The 14,970-nt window shown below is 52.9% G+C and overlaps 1 protein-coding gene across 3 annotated transcripts in view; it reads left to right on the forward strand.

The window, feature by feature from the left end:
- RNF144A (ring finger protein 144A) overlaps window positions 1-14,970 on the forward strand; it is a 105,010-nt gene that overhangs the window by 73,092 nt on the left and 16,948 nt on the right. For all 3 annotated transcript variants that reach the window (XM_047745552.1, XM_047745551.1, XM_047745550.1), the window contains 4 exons: window positions 229-374; window positions 7,863-7,967; window positions 8,109-8,169; window positions 14,046-14,253. In XM_047745552.1, the coding sequence (XP_047601508.1) occupies window positions 240-374; window positions 7,863-7,967; window positions 8,109-8,169; window positions 14,046-14,253 (509 nt within the window). In that variant the 5' untranslated portion in view covers window positions 229-239. The remainder of the gene's footprint in view (window positions 1-228; window positions 375-7,862; window positions 7,968-8,108; window positions 8,170-14,045; window positions 14,254-14,970) is intronic.

The raw sequence follows: 14,970 nt of genomic DNA on the forward strand, positions 1-14,970 counted from the left end.
CATTTGCCATTTTGAGGGTCGACACGATCATACCGGCTGTGTGGGAAAGGGGTCCCCCACAGACCCAAGTCAGGAACCCCTGCTTACGACCCAGAGGGCCCAAATGCGTTCTCTAGAACCGTGGGCCCCTTCCCAGGGATCTCGCTGTAGCCAGAAGGGATCCCTGCCTCGGTTCTGCCAGTGAGTTCGCACAAGGGGGTCTGACGACCCACACTTCTCTCATTTCAGACTGCTCTGCCATGACCACGGCGCGGTACCGGCCCACGTGGGACCTGGCCCTTGACCCGCTGGTGTCGTGCAAGCTGTGTCTCGGGGAGTATCCAGTGGAGCAGATGACGACCATCGCCCAGTGCCAGTGCATCTTCTGCACTCTGGTTGGTCCCTTGGGGAGAAAACTGTGGTTAAAAACACTTCCAGGAGGAAGCTTTTGCGTTCGTTTTTCGTGACCTTGGACCCCACCTTTGCCAGGGACAGAGTCTCTCATGCAGTTCCTGGAAGACTTTGCCTTGGAACCCGTCAGGCACCCCAGTAGATTTCCATCCTAGGAGCTCGCAATGCAAAAGTTAAAGGTGAAACAGAGTTGTAGAAGCTGGAAATGCAACTGAGGAAAGCTGATCATGACGTGTGCTTTCCTTTCCAGAAAGAAAGAGCTTTACCATACCTCATTTTAAATTTAATTTAATGATTGCATCCTTGAGATTATAACTCAAGGTGCTAAGCTAGTGAGTGCACACAGAGGATACCTGGCTATTCGTGTCAGCTTGCTCCGCGTCAAGCTACAGAGGATGCTGAAATCGCATTTAAATTTCCGTGTGCCTTAGCCAGCATTATTTGGGGCCCAATGATCTGCTCTTAGTGACCACAGGGACCCGAGGGACCTCTCTCCCTCAGGCCTCACTCATACCCAGCCTGTCACCCCTCAGAAAGGGAAAATGAGGATTTGGGGTTTATTTTCAGTTCATCTTCTTGAATTCTACTTGATTTCTCTTCCCATTCAAGGAATAAAAAAGAAGAAAGTCCAGAAAAGAAAAAAGAAAAAAAAAAAAAAGAATGTTTTCTTCCAACTATAAAAAAACCCCAAAAAGTTGCTTCTGAATTTAACCGTGTTATAAATGGACCATCTGGGTGGCCTGCCGGTGTATTTTTCAAATGTCTAGGTTAAAATCTGTCACCAGACAGCCTTCCCTACCCTTTTGCAGGAGCCGTGTTCTCCCTCCCTGCCCTTGTTGCGTAGACCTGACTTTGTGTCTCCTGATGTCTCTGGGACGTGGGCACGTTTGATGGCATGTCTCTTTCAGAGATAGGGAGATGGAGCTTTGCAGACCGTCACGTCTCCATCTTCTGACGCTGCCTTTCTGGGGGACAGGATTCCGTACCCCTTAAACACCTTGTCCACCCAGGACTCACCATTGCTCGTCACTAAAAGTTCACTAGACCACACCACAGGGAGTCTGCCTCAGTGTTGATCTGCGAGAAATGCAGCTCCTTAAAGCCTCAGGAAAGTCACTTCAGCTTGGAGGGCAGGAAATTGCTTTTGACATTTTCCTGAGATGGGAAAGGATGGGAGGGAGAGGGGAGTGGGAGAGGCAAAGATGGGACCTCCAGTCAATGAGCAACGGGAATGGGACTCGGTTTCATTTCTAGAGGAAGAGCTGGGGGGAAGCAGTCCGGACAGAGTAAAGGTTTCCTTTATGTAGGTTGCCTCCCTCTTGCCTGAGGGAAAGTCTTCTTTGGTCTCCAGGGGTGGAGTCAGTCCTATCTGTCCAGTGCCCTTGGGCGAGCTTGCTGGTCTCAGTCACCTGCTCTTCCCCTACTGCACCTTTCCTCCTTTCATTGTTGTTGTTTTGGTTTTCGGTTCCTAGAAAATTGTAGTAAAAACCAGTAAGCAGCTCTAATTCACATCAAGTGCTTAATGTAAGGGGCCCGACTTTGAAGGCGGGGAGATAGATAGCACTGTCCCCACAAAGAGGGGCGTCTGCAGTTCTAAGAGATAGCAGGACACTGGAGATTTTTTTTTTTCTCACAACCGGGTATTAAACATGAAAATGTTGAAAAAACAGTCGCACTTGTTTCTGCAGCAAGAACAGAGGAAGCACCTGTGTGTTGACAGACTGAGAGTGGGGGAGGTGCCCGTGCCCCATTTCTTCCCTGTGTGGGGCCCTCAGGTCACCCTGGCCCACCACCACGGGCCGCGGCCAGAGGAGTTGTAACTGCCCCTTTCCTGGGGGACAGACAGGAGAATGTGGGAAAGAGAAAAGAGAGAAAATTGTCTGGAAAGAAGGAAGCCCTCTAATAAACTAATCACTGGAGGATTATTGTTAGGTTCTGAAGGATTTTGACCTCAAGGAGGGAGGGGCCCAAGGGGAAACCAGGATGGGGAGGTCAGGCATCTCTGCCTTGAAATGCAGGTGCTGTTTCTGACCTCGACGGCCTCTGAGGCCTCCTCTGTATGTTGGGTCTCCCCGTAGTTAACGGTGCGGGAAGCTGAGACTTAAGGTGTATAGTCAAGTGCTCTTTCCACAATGGCCACACCGTGGCTCCTGAGGTGGACGGTGCCATACATTTTCACTGGAAGACGTACCCACAGTCCAGCCCCTAAGCTTACTGCTCCCTGTGTGGCTCTGGCCTGGCAGGGAAGTTGCCCACCCAAGGCTGGCTCAGAGGGGCCGCTTTAGAACCCAGTGGAAACCTTTCCTATCAAAACCCTCCCAGTTCAGCCCACTATACCATGACAGTCCCACTTCTGCTTGTGTGTCCACGGTGGCTCTATCCATTCACACTTTCTCCAATAGCTAGCTCAGATGACCCTCTGTAGTTTGGGCCCTTTGGGGTGGAAATGCCACCATGCAGTTGGGTCCCTGCCTTTATCCAGACTCAAAGCTCCTGTTCCCTATTCCCGCCCCCGTCCTCAGTTCCTACATGCAACGGCTCCAAGCTACTGGACACTTCCAGCTCCTCTTACTGTATCTGGTTCCTTCTGTCCCATTGTGTTGTCGTGACGTTTCCTTACCAATATCCCCTAGAGGAGCGGGGATTTTGTTTTGTTTCATCATTCCCTAAACCTTGGCACACAGTGACACTCAAAAAAATGTCTGTCACTGGAATGGTCGGCGCTTGAGTTCTCAACAGCTTGTGTTGCGTGAGGAAGATGCTACTCTTACTTTTCTTACTTTCACGATTGCAGCTACTCTCCCTCCACCTCTCCCTCTAATCTGAGACGTGTCTAAGAAATCCTAGTGTCTTCAGGTTAAGAGGAAGCCAACTGGGGTTCACCACATGGTAAGAGGGAATGCTGGGGGTGGTGTTCAAAGTGTCTGTCCTTCAGCTCAGGGTCCATTCAGATACAAGTCTCCAGGGGAGATTGTAACTATGTCAAGTGGTTAAAACAGGTCTCTCTGTCAGTGTAGAGTTTGGGCACCTGTCCTGTCATCTGTCCTGCACATTGGCTCCTGGGGACTCTGAGCGCCCTAGGCTGAGGCTGAGTTCTTGAATGCAGTCTCTGCTGGGGTAAATCCACTCCAGCCATACTGGGAGGAGTCCCCACCACCTCCCACGCGAAGCGCCCCACTGCTGCATGTGGCCCGAGCCCCCTCCTGCCTCTCCGGTACCAGCTGCAATGTTGGGCACACCTGTGGTCAAGCCAGCCCTTCTCCTGGGGTCGCTGTGCTTCGTGTGGGCCTGACATGGGAATGGGCACTCTGTGCTCTGCCTTCCTTGAATGAGCACGCCCCCATCCAGCCCTGGCTTCACGTAGCCCATAGCTGGCTTGTGTCTCTCTTTGCTTTGATTGTGCTGAAGGAAGCCCCCCCAAGAGTTGCCGCCTCTGGTATGGTTCTAGCACGCCCTCTCTCAGAAGCAGGTCCTGTCTGCTGAACCAATCTAGAAACCCCAAACAGGCGACAAACTCACACCTGTGGACTTCCGACTTGGTGCTCTTCAAAGAGACTGTTTCACGCCAGGTCTGGGGCTCCCCGTGCTTACTGGGCATCTGTAATCACAAGCCTGCAGAGGGGTGTGCGTTCCCTGGGTCCTGACCTGTGTGCAGGGCCCACCGTGCACTAATATTCGGAGTAGCCGTAGCCATAGGGGCTGCCGTGCTGACACCCATGGAAGGTGCACAGTGCCTGCCCGGGCACGTGACCGTGGCCACCTTGGGTTGGCCTTGCGGTTGGAACAGGCGTGGTGGTGGCAGGCTTCTCTCCTCCCACAGCGCGTGGAATGGGGCCCCGGGAGGTGTGGTCCCTCATGCACAGGTGGGAGCTGAGTATGCTGGGAGTCAGACCCAGGTCTGTGCTTCCCAGGCCCCTGTTCTTCAGATGGTGTCCGCTGGGGTCCCACCACTGGGGTCCCACCGCTGGGGTCCCACTGCAATCTCTTGTCTTGCCTGTTCATAAGGAGTGGATCCCTGAGGATTGTAAGCGGCTCCGGCTCCTTGAAGCACAGTTTCTGAGCGGTTTTCTCCTGCTCTCTGGGTCTGCAGCAGCCCGCAGACCTTCCAGTGAGAAAACAGCGTAGAGACTTGTAGCTCAGGCAAGGCCGCTGGGTCTCTGTGGCCCACTTCTCCGTGGCAGGAAACTGAAGCAAATCTGCAGTGCCGTCTCCTCTTGGAACTGGGTTCCAAGAGTTGGAAGACAAAACGGAAAATGAAATGCCTGGAACATTCTGTGGCTCTTGACGTTCCCCCTCCTTCCTTCTGCCCTTTGTGCAGCAGATGCCCCCTTTCCTGGGATGTCCTTGTCCCTCTGGCCAATGTGTCCCCTCTGGGAAGCCTTCCTGACCACCCCCTGGGGGGCCCTACTCCCCATTAGGGTGTTAGGAACAGGGCACCATCCCGACCTGCAGGAGCGTCTTTCCCTGCAGTGGCAGTGTGGGGGGGGCTTGGTGTCATAGCCTCCAAGCATCGGGGACATGTACAGATGCATTGTAGGGTGACTCGGACTTCGCCAGCTTAAAGTACATACAAAAGGGGAGCCTGAGTGGCTCAGTAGTTAACGGTCCGACTCGATTTCATCTCCGGTCTTGATCTCAGGGCGTGAGATCAAGCCCTGCATTGGGCCCCATGCTGGGTGTGGAACCTACTCAAAAAAAAAAAAAAAAAGTACCTATAATTCTATGTCCTACTAAAAAAAAAGTAAGAGGGAGCTGGAAGTTCATACTAAGTGATTGCCCATGAAAGAGCTCTTCATTGAGGACGAAGGCAGAAATTAAAAATAAAAACAGAAAACACCCCCCCCCCTTTTGGAGTCAGGCATAAGTGAGCCCCGGTTCCAGCACTTGTGGAGTGTGTCCTTGGGTCCATTGGTCACTTCCCTGAGTCTTTGTTTTCTCCTCTGCAAGCTGGGAGCCCTGAGGCCGCAGGGAGGCCATTGGATCCCTGAGAGCGCCACAGCAGGAAACCCATCTGCCGCTTTTGCACTGTGTCTCTATTCTGAGAGAAGTTCCTTGGCCCATTCTTTCGTCCTCCTTTTGAGACCTCTTCTTGCGATTAGATGGAAAAACAGGGCTTGCAGTCATGACCGCTTCACATCTGGAAGGAGACTGGACTGGTGTTCCAGGGAGGGCCTGCCAGGCGCTTGGATCCGCATGTCTTCTTACAGAGTAAACACACGGGCACTCCCAGAACGCAGTCGCTCTGCGCACCGCGCAGAGGCTCCCAGCAGTGCTGCCGGACGTGACGTGCTCACTGTTGGGCTGCAGGCCCGTTCTGAGCAGTGATGTTCGGGGGCGTTGAGATGCCCTCGTGCAGTTTCCCACAGGCATTAGGTGGTGTGCTTCTCAGGGAGCCCAGAGCGTACTGTGGTGGACGGCCCCGGGAGAGTTGAGGGCATTGGACCATTCTCCAGAGATCGCAGATAGGCAAACTGATGAGAAAAAGTAAAATCATCATCTTGTGGCTAAGGTTCCTGTAGATTTTTACGCATCTGACTCTAGGAATCCTACCATGCAGACAGACACACTAGAGGAACCAACAGTCGCTATGGTCATGGAAGTCGTGCTGGGTGCTTTTACGTTCTTTCTTACAATCTCAGAAGCCCAGCAAGTTGGCCATCCCTGTTTTATGGTCGAGAGAGCTGTGGCCTGAACTCATTAGGGAGCCCTTCTGTGGCCTCTGCCTACAGCAGTTCCATGAAGTCTGTCTAGCTCCAAAGCCTTCCTCCCACCTCACAGTCACCTAGCCATCCCTGATACACTCCAGGTCGCTCCCGACTGGAAACACAGCATAGTCACAAGGGTCGCAGGCCACCACTCCATAGCGTGGCTGTCTCCCCGAGACAGCTGCTGTGGCGCTCACAGCCAGAGTGGGGGGTGGGGGCCAGGCCTGCCTGCAGCTCTGTGGGAAAGCCCCCTCCTCTGCTGCCCGGCCTCCTCCTGGTGTGGGTTTTGATGGCCTACCTCTAAGACCACAAACCCGGGCCTCTGGGAGCTCTCCATAACCATCGCCCTGGAGAGATGTCAGAGGTCTGGGCATTATGGAAGTTCATGAAGACTCTGCACTCACGGGCAGCCCGGGCAGGGCTGAGGAGTGCAAGCTGACCTTGGGCTGGGCTCTGGGCACCTGTTTTGCTGCTGATGCACGAAGCCTTGCATTCTGGGGGAAACGGCTCTTTCTGAGGATTGCCAACACGGCTGCTTCGTGTCTCCAGTGGTGAAACTTTCTGATGTGCCAGAAGGGTGAAACTTACCCATTTAGATCGAATTATTATACATACATACACTGTTTTTTTTTTTAATAGATTTTATTTATTTATTTGAGAGAGAGCATGAGAGAGCACAAACAGGGGGAGCAGCACAGGGAGAGGGAGAAGCAGGCTCCCCACTGGGCAGGGAGCCCGACATGGGGCTCGAGCCCAGGACCCCGAGATCATGGCCCGAGCCAAAGGCAGACACTTAACTGAGCCACCCAGGTGCTCCGGATCATGATAACTTAATCGTGTTACTGTGACAGTGGTGTTGGCGTCATGAACCCCAAATATTGGACTAGGGCTGTGATTGAAGTTGACATGGGGACACTGTTGAGATGGTTGACGCTGGTTCCTCTTCACGTAGTGGCCCCATGTCGGTACTCTTCCAGTTCTCCTGTGAACCTTTCAGTCTCTCTTGCTGCTTTCGGTGGCGAGCCTACCCGGGTAGGCTTCTTTCTTCTAACTGTGCTCTTCCGGGGAGCGAGGGTTTCCCAGGCTCGTAGACGGGGTGGGAGCACATGGGCACTGTGTACGGCTTCCTCCTCCTCGATAGAACTCTGCGGTGTCTCCCCCTTTTTCTGTCTGGCTGAGACTTTCAGCAGTCCTTCAGTGGGTGCGGTGGGAGTCAGTGACTGCTGGGGAAGTGGGGTTCGGGGGTTCGGGTCGACATCCACATACAGGTTATGGTGGGCGGTGCTGGGGCATTTCCGAGTCGAGCCAGGCCGAGCTTGATGCAGGACTCTCTGACCTTGCTGTCGGGGTCACCTTCTGTGGGGACTCAGTGTTCACACCCGAAAGGTGAAACCGTCCTCCCCTTCTTGTAAGAATGATCTAAGGAGTGCAGGAAACAGTGGAGTAGGAAGAACTGGGTGCAGTGCCTGAGGTCTGGCCCCAACCTTCCTCTCCGCTTCTCCTCAAACCGTGAGACGTGCCGGTGTGGTGTTGGCCAAGGTTGTGTGTGTGGATCCCACCTGCTGCCTTCATTCTGCCTGGAATGGGGGGGGCACCCCGTAAATATTTGTCCAGTGATCAAAACCTCTAATTTGGCGGTCGCTGTGGGCCACACGGTGAAGACAGGGAGCCGCATCGGGACAGTGCGCCAGGTTACGCGTCAGTGGGTCTTCGCCCTGAAGGAGGTCAAGGTGTTGAAAGACGCTTCTCTGTTCTTTTTCTTTTCAGTGCCTGAAACAGTACGTGGAGCTCTTGATCAAAGAAGGACTAGAAACCGCAATCAGCTGCCCCGATGCCGCCTGCCCTAAACAGGGCCGCCTGCAGGAGGACGAGGCACGAGCACCCGAGCAGACGGGTTTTGCACATGGGCCGGGTGCCCTGCTGCACGGGGGTCATGGGCCGTGCCCAGGCCGACCGGGCTCTGTTCCAGCCCACAGCCACTAAAGGTCTTGTTTGTGTTCTTTCTCTTCTTAGATTGAGTGCATGGTTGCCGCCGATATTATGCAAAGATACAAAAAACTACAGTTTGAAAGAGGTAGGTGCCCGGCGTGGTAGGGGTCGTGGTTCCCGGGCGGAGAGCGGGGGTGTCGGGGGCGGCGCGTCCGGTGGATAGCCTTGCGCCTGGTTTGGCCATACTGGAAGGAAAGCGTCCATGTAAGTTAGATTCCTGAAATGTCTGCGTCGTTTTGAGTTCTCTGCAGAGCTCCCAGGTGGAGAGTCTTTGTTGGGGTTCCGCATGGTAATGAGAAGGAATCCTAAAACACCTCATTAGGGAGATTTGGGTGCAGGGGGTGGTTTAAAGAGATCTGACCCTCATGGGGCATGATTATTCCTCAGCCAGGTTAGGGCTAAGAGTACTGGGACTAAATTCTTAGACAGTGCAGAATTTAGAAGCTCCAAAGGCACAGAAGGACATTGGGAGGCCACCCGTAGGTGGAAATGTGGCAATTGGCATCTTGACAGAGAGTGTAATCTGTCCCTTTGCCCTGGGGCCGGTCTGGAAAGGCGGGCACCAGGCCCAAGTCCCTTGTCTCCGTAAGTATTCTGATGGCCCTGCCAGCTTGCCCCCTTCTGTAAACATCGCCCCTGCAGAGGCTAACTGACCTGCCCAGACTTCCAGCTCTCATGGGTCGTAGGGTGGAGTGTGGACCAGATCTGTGTCCTGCACACCCACTTGGCAGGAGCCAGGCCTGCCACAGACCCAGGGTTTCCCAGGAGCACTGTGTGGCACGTGCAGAGCAGAGATGACATCATTTTCACGGTGGCCTTGCCAAGCATTGAAATGTGTTGGATGTCCAGGACTGGCCGTTGGCTTGGCTCTCTGAAGTGTGCCAAGGTCATAAAATGATGTCTTAAAGAGTCTGTGCCTTCCGTTTGGCTTCATTCTCATATGTGTCCTGGACCTTGGGCTCACCGGAAAAGGAGCAGAGTAACAGACATGTTTAGATGATGCTTCTTATGCACGATTTTACCGTGCATCCAAACTCTGACCTTTTCAGCTCAGACTGTAATCGTTCAAGGGTGCTCTCCCCTCTTCCTGCTCTGGTACAGAGAGAGCCTCGTCTGCATCAGATGCTCATTACTGAGAGGCAGTCCTGGGCTGTGTGTTTACAGGAAAACACTCAAGATGGGAAGAAAGCAGAATAGAGCAGAGGAAAGGATCAAGAGATTGCTAGGTTAGCCAAATGTGGAGAGGTCTTTCTTTCCTTCAGAAATGTTAAAGGTAGTTGCATTTCCTCTTAGGGCTTATTTCTGGGGAAAAATTTTTAAAAAAGCAGTGGGAGGCCAAGTTAATTTTTTTTTTTTTTAAATCAGGATTCTGATGGCATTGAAATTATTTTCAAGAGCTTGTTTATTTAAATGGCATATATCATTTTGTTTGGGTTTATAGTTTAAATGTAAAAAAAAATAAATGTAACACCATGCGATATAGAAGTCAGCGTGTGGAGCTATACAATTGATTAATTTGGATTTCTGAAACTTTCAGTCTTGTCTGAAAATACTTTCCAGAGAGAATCTTTTTTTTTTTTTTAAAGATTTTATTTATTTATTTGACAGAGAGATCACAAGCAGGCAGAGAGGCAGGCAGAGAGAGAGGAGGAAGCAGGCTCCCTGCTGAGCAGAGAGCCTGATGAGGGGCTCGATCCCAGGACTCTGAGATCATGACCTGAGCCGAAGGCAGCGGCTTAACCCACTGAGCCACCCAGGCGCCCCTCCAGAGAGAATCTTGACAGAAACTGGTAGTTCTTTGGGTTTTAAGAAAATTAACTTTCTCTGACCTTGAATTTCATGTAAAAATGCAGCTGTATAAACTTTCCTACCTAATAATTTCAACATTGTACTTTCAAATACTTTGTAATTTCAAGTGCTTTGGATAAGCAAAGGATTTTTTTTTAATCTTGCATAAAAAGGAAGCCAAGTTGACTTATGTTAACAAAATCTCTCAAGGCTATTACTTGAGAACACTTTGCTAGCATTACGTGAAAACACACAATGAACTCAGACTTACTGTGACCAAAGACCTGTCTGAGTGAAATGTTAAAATGTTGGAGCTCAGTGACACAATTGCGTCTAGCTAGTACAGCGAAGTAGCTAGTACGGCGAAGTAGCTAGTACGGCGAAGTAGCTAGTACAGCGAACAAGTTTTGAGATACGATCAGAAGGGGAGTTTCCGGCCTCGTCTGTCGTTTTGAAATGCATTCCGGGAGGACGCCCGGGAGGAGGACCCAGCTCCCTGGTCCTCTGACAGCACATCCTTCCTAGTCAGTCTAAGTTGTAAGCATTGTCTCTGTTTTGTCTTAGAATGTCTCCTCTCACATACCAGCCTTGATCTTTCATTCAAGTGGAAGTACAGCTGACACAATGTTATGTTTCAGGCGTAGCAAGCTTGATTTTCATCTCCTCCCCCACTCCTCCAGTTGGGATCTTTGCCCAGGAGACTGTGGGCTTGTTTTTCTTTCTGACTGCCCACTTGTCCATGTGGGAGACTCCAGAGGCCGATGGGGGCCGCTGCTGCAGGGGGCTGCCCCCTTGCGCGCCCCACTGCGCTACACCCGTGCTCCTGGCTAAGCCACTGAGTCAGAAGGCAGGTGTTTCTCTCCCCGTTCCTCGCTCCTGAAGTTCTTGCCCTCCAGGGGCGGTATCTGTGACCTCCTGGATTCTTTATCCTTGGGACAACAGGTCCGATGAATGCCGAAGTCAGGTCTTGTCCCGTGTGGCGTTGGTGCTTTCCGCCAGAGTAAAGCCCAGACAGATGAGCCCACTTGCTGAGCTGATCCATCAGTAGGCAGACCTGACCAGGGCCAAGGACTCCCCACGGGATGGGATGTGCTGCTGCAGGGGTGTGGCTGGAGCACGAGCCTGGACAGGCGCGTGGAGAAAGCCAGGACCCTGACTCTCCTTGTATGCTTCCCCAAGAGCACCATGTCTAAAAAGAAAAGCACCTTTTTAAAAAAAGTCTTGGGCTTTTTCATAAGCAGAGCTACTGGGGATCTGCTTCCTTTATCTAGGGTTAATGTGTCTTTGGGAGGTGGGAGCTGAGAATATTTTCTTCTGCTATGCAAGAAAATAGGCCACTGGCCTTGCTTGAAAGCCTGTGCTGTACACAGACATGTGTGTGTAAAACATTAGATACGATGTATCAGAGATATACTGTGCCTCTTGTATACTATTAGTTATATATGCGATCCATAGCCTTAGATGTCAGTTCTGACATGCTTCCCCAAAAGAAGAGCTCTCTTCCCAGTGTGGATTTTCTTCCTGATCGATTCCTGTCTTGTGCACCGGCTGGCAGAACTCGGCACAGTGATGGGAGTGTTGGTGCTAGCCCATGAGAAGAGCCCCGGGGCCGTATTTGCAGGGTTTGAGGGGTCCTGGAAACACAGGGAGGGTGTTTGCCTTCGGCAGGCTGGGACAGACTCTGTGCCCTTTACCTCTCCGATAGGGAATCTTTCCCCAGAAACAGGCAGTTCCTGTCACAGCTCCATGAGGACAAAGTCACACAACTGAAGCCATTACCATGGAAACCTTCACTAGGTCTCCTTGGCCTCTGCTCCGTTGTATAATTGAGTCTCTGATGATGAGGCCGCCTCGTAGCTGCATTTGCTGTGCGAGGAGAGTAACTGGGAGGTTGGGCACGGCCACGAGGTGTGTGAGGGCCTGCAGCCTGCCCTGACGCCTCCGGACCCCTCGCAGCAGAGGCGGGGCCGAGAGCCAAGGGAACCCGCAGGGTCTGTGGGAGGGCAGCAGGCTCACTGACACTCCCAGAGGGACCAGCACTAACCACAGGGTCCCAGTGGGAAGAGAGCAGAGCAGGCGCAGGCGCTCTCCCCATGTGCCCTGGGGTGGTTCGTGTGCTAAGTGACCTGCGTTGCCCTTCTGCAGGTGCTGTGCTCATAGGGGGCCCCAGAATCTAGCTGGGGTGGAGCTGCCCCCACCAGACTACTCACTAGCACCAAAGATAGGGAGCCGTGTGGGGACCATCAAGAGGAGCTCAATGAGACTGGGGAGAGGAGGGTCGGGGAGGGGAGGGGTCACCTGCCTAGCCTTCATTCCCTGGGGTGGGGACCTCCATGGGGCGCTACTCTCCCTCCTCCTTCTTCCTGTCCCCTCAGCTCAGGGGAGCTCCCCACACATATGCCTCAGAGGTGACCACTACGTTGCGCCACAGAGCCACCCCCCACCCCGATCTCATGGCCACAGACATTTCTAGAAAAGCAGCTGATGGCAAGAGCTAATCCTCCTTATTCACTCACCATTAGGAACCTCATGAAGAGTTTACATTAATGTAATGAAGTTCAGCTAAAAAGTAGCACATTTTCTTGGATTCCAGAGTCCCTTTATATTAGCAGGTTCTACTATATCCTCCCTAGACCTACCAACTGGATAGCTTCCTGCCATTAATTAATTCTCCCTTCCAAATAACAGGTCAGGGGAGGAGTTAGGTTAGAGCGGGAGTGGGCCAGCCGTGACCAGTGGCCCAGAGTGGCCCGGCCCACAGCCTGGCGTTGTAAATAAAGTTTTATTGGAACAGCCATTTCCATTTTATTGGAACAGCCAAAATCAGCATGGCTGCTTTTGGCTACAGTAGCGGAGTGGAGTTGTTGGAGACAGACCACACGACTCTCAAAGACTAAAATACACTCACTGTCTGCTCCTTTGCAGAGAATGTTTGCTCATTCCTGGAATAGAAGACCGTTTTCAGGGTTGTACCTGACACAGCTTACTCCTAGAGGGCTGAATCCGGCTTCTCGTTTAATCGGGGAACATGACACACCTACGCGTGTCCTGTGGCAGCCCGTGTAGGTGAAGTCTGGGCGCACTTCCAGCCCTATCCAGCCCCCAGGAGGCTGTGGGTCCCAGTGTGTGCACGTCCTGTCCGCGATGCAAGTGAACTTAACCCACCCCTGGCTGTCGGTCAGTCACACGGCCAGGAAGCTCCCAAGTCCTTTCATCATCTTCCAAGTTTCCCTGGCAGAACCCAGTGGTCTCCAGTTACTTCCCCAGAGCCGTGGCTGGAAAGCTTAGAAACCAGTGGCCTACTTGAAGGCCTTTGAAAATAGCCCTCCGGCCTGTGATAGGTTTTTGGCAGATCCTCAGCGTTCTGTGTGGTTTCCTGTCAGGTCCTCGCTGCCACTGCCCCTCCCTGAAGATTCGGCATTACCCCGACAGGCTGTGAATGGAACAATTACCCAGGTTCACGAGGAAGGGTAGCTCAGGCCCGATCGGGAATGGAAACAGGAGGGTCTCCTCCTTTTCAGAATAAAATCTGTCACTGTAATGGGGCTTCTTAACATCTTGGTCTCCAGTTGGAGAGGCAACCTGGCCATTTCACACAGTAGTTCATGGCTTAGATTTAAATTTGGGAGAAGGGACAGCCTTAGGCAAATGAGCCCTTTGATGAGAAGAATTCGGCCATGTTCCTTCCCTCCTTTCTTTCTGTGCTCCTTACCAAACGTTGTCCAAGGACCCGCTGCACACCTTGCACTGGGCCAGGCTGTGAGGCCGCAAAACCAAAGATGCAGGCCTGACTTTGGGAAGCTGCATCCTGGGGAGGTGGACCAGGAAGTGGACCGTGGTCTGTGGGCACTCAGAGAGAACCCAGACCAACCATTGGTGTGTGTGTGTGGGGGGGTGCTTCCCAGGAGCCAAGGGCAGCAGCATTACTAAAGGCCTCCGGGTGTGTTTTGGGAGGGGTTGGAAGTGGGAAGCGTCTGGAGGGGCGGACCAAGGGGCGGACCAAGAGCCAGACAGGCACCGGGTCATGAAGGATATAGGAACACCGCAGGGTCTGGACATTCCCTCCCTATTAAAAATGTGAAGCCACACGCTACTGTGATCCCTCAGTCCAAACACCCCCGAGAGCCTCCGTGTGCAGATGTTGACTTGCCCGTTTTTGTCTCCCTGTGCCAGAAGTGCTCCTGGACCCCTGTCGGACTTGGTGCCCGGCGTCCACCTGCCAGGCTGTGTGCCGGCTCCAGGACATGGGCCTGCAGAGCCCACAGCTGGTGCAGTGCAAAGCTTGTGCCATGGAATTCTGCTCTGCCTGCAAAGCCAGGTGGCACCCTGGCCAAGGCTGCCCGGAGACCATGCCGATCACCTTCCTTCCCGGAGAGACCAGGTACCCTCTGCCCAGTTACAGTGGGAGAGGGCTGAGGGAGAGTGGCAGAGGGCTGGGGAGAAGGATGCCACATCTCCTCGAATGTGGCTCCAGAAGACATGACTGCTTCTGGATCAGTCTCTTCCTCTTGAGCCTCGTTTAATAAACCTGGGTGGGTGGGCGGGTGGGTTGATTATTTTTGAGAACTGATTATGTGTCAGGTACCGTGCAAAGCAGTGGCACTGTAAGCTGGCACTGTCTGCCCAGGAAGCAGATACATGCAGCCTGTCTGGAAGGACAAACGTATGGACAGTTTATTACCGTGAGGAGTTTGAAGTCCTATGGTACCTAAAGTTGTCCAAGACCCCACCGTGCGGAAGGTGATCTGAGACGGGGGCACAGCGACAAGGGTAGGTGATCAGTGGTTGCAGATACCAGAGGGATCACCAAAAATAGGTTTCCAGGTGTCGGGGAGCAAGGGGCTGCACTTCCCTAGCAGAGTGGGCCGGCGGGAAGATGGGGGGCAGGGAAACGGACTGCATCTCCCCCCTTTTGTCCCCTGGTCAGACCCTGAGGCCGAAGCCGGGGGAGACACTGCAGCATCAGTGTATGAACCTTGAAATTAAGTCGGATGAGTCCTAAGCAGTTGGTAATATTCAGCAATTGATGTCCTGTAAAGTCTGGAGCACAGATGGTTCCCCAATATGGTGTTGGCCCTGTGCCTGTTGAGGTTGTGTT

This window comes from Lutra lutra, chromosome 9 (genome assembly GCF_902655055.1).
Source record: "Lutra lutra chromosome 9, mLutLut1.2, whole genome shotgun sequence".
NCBI classification, from domain to species: Eukaryota; Metazoa; Chordata; class Mammalia; order Carnivora; family Mustelidae; genus Lutra; species Lutra lutra.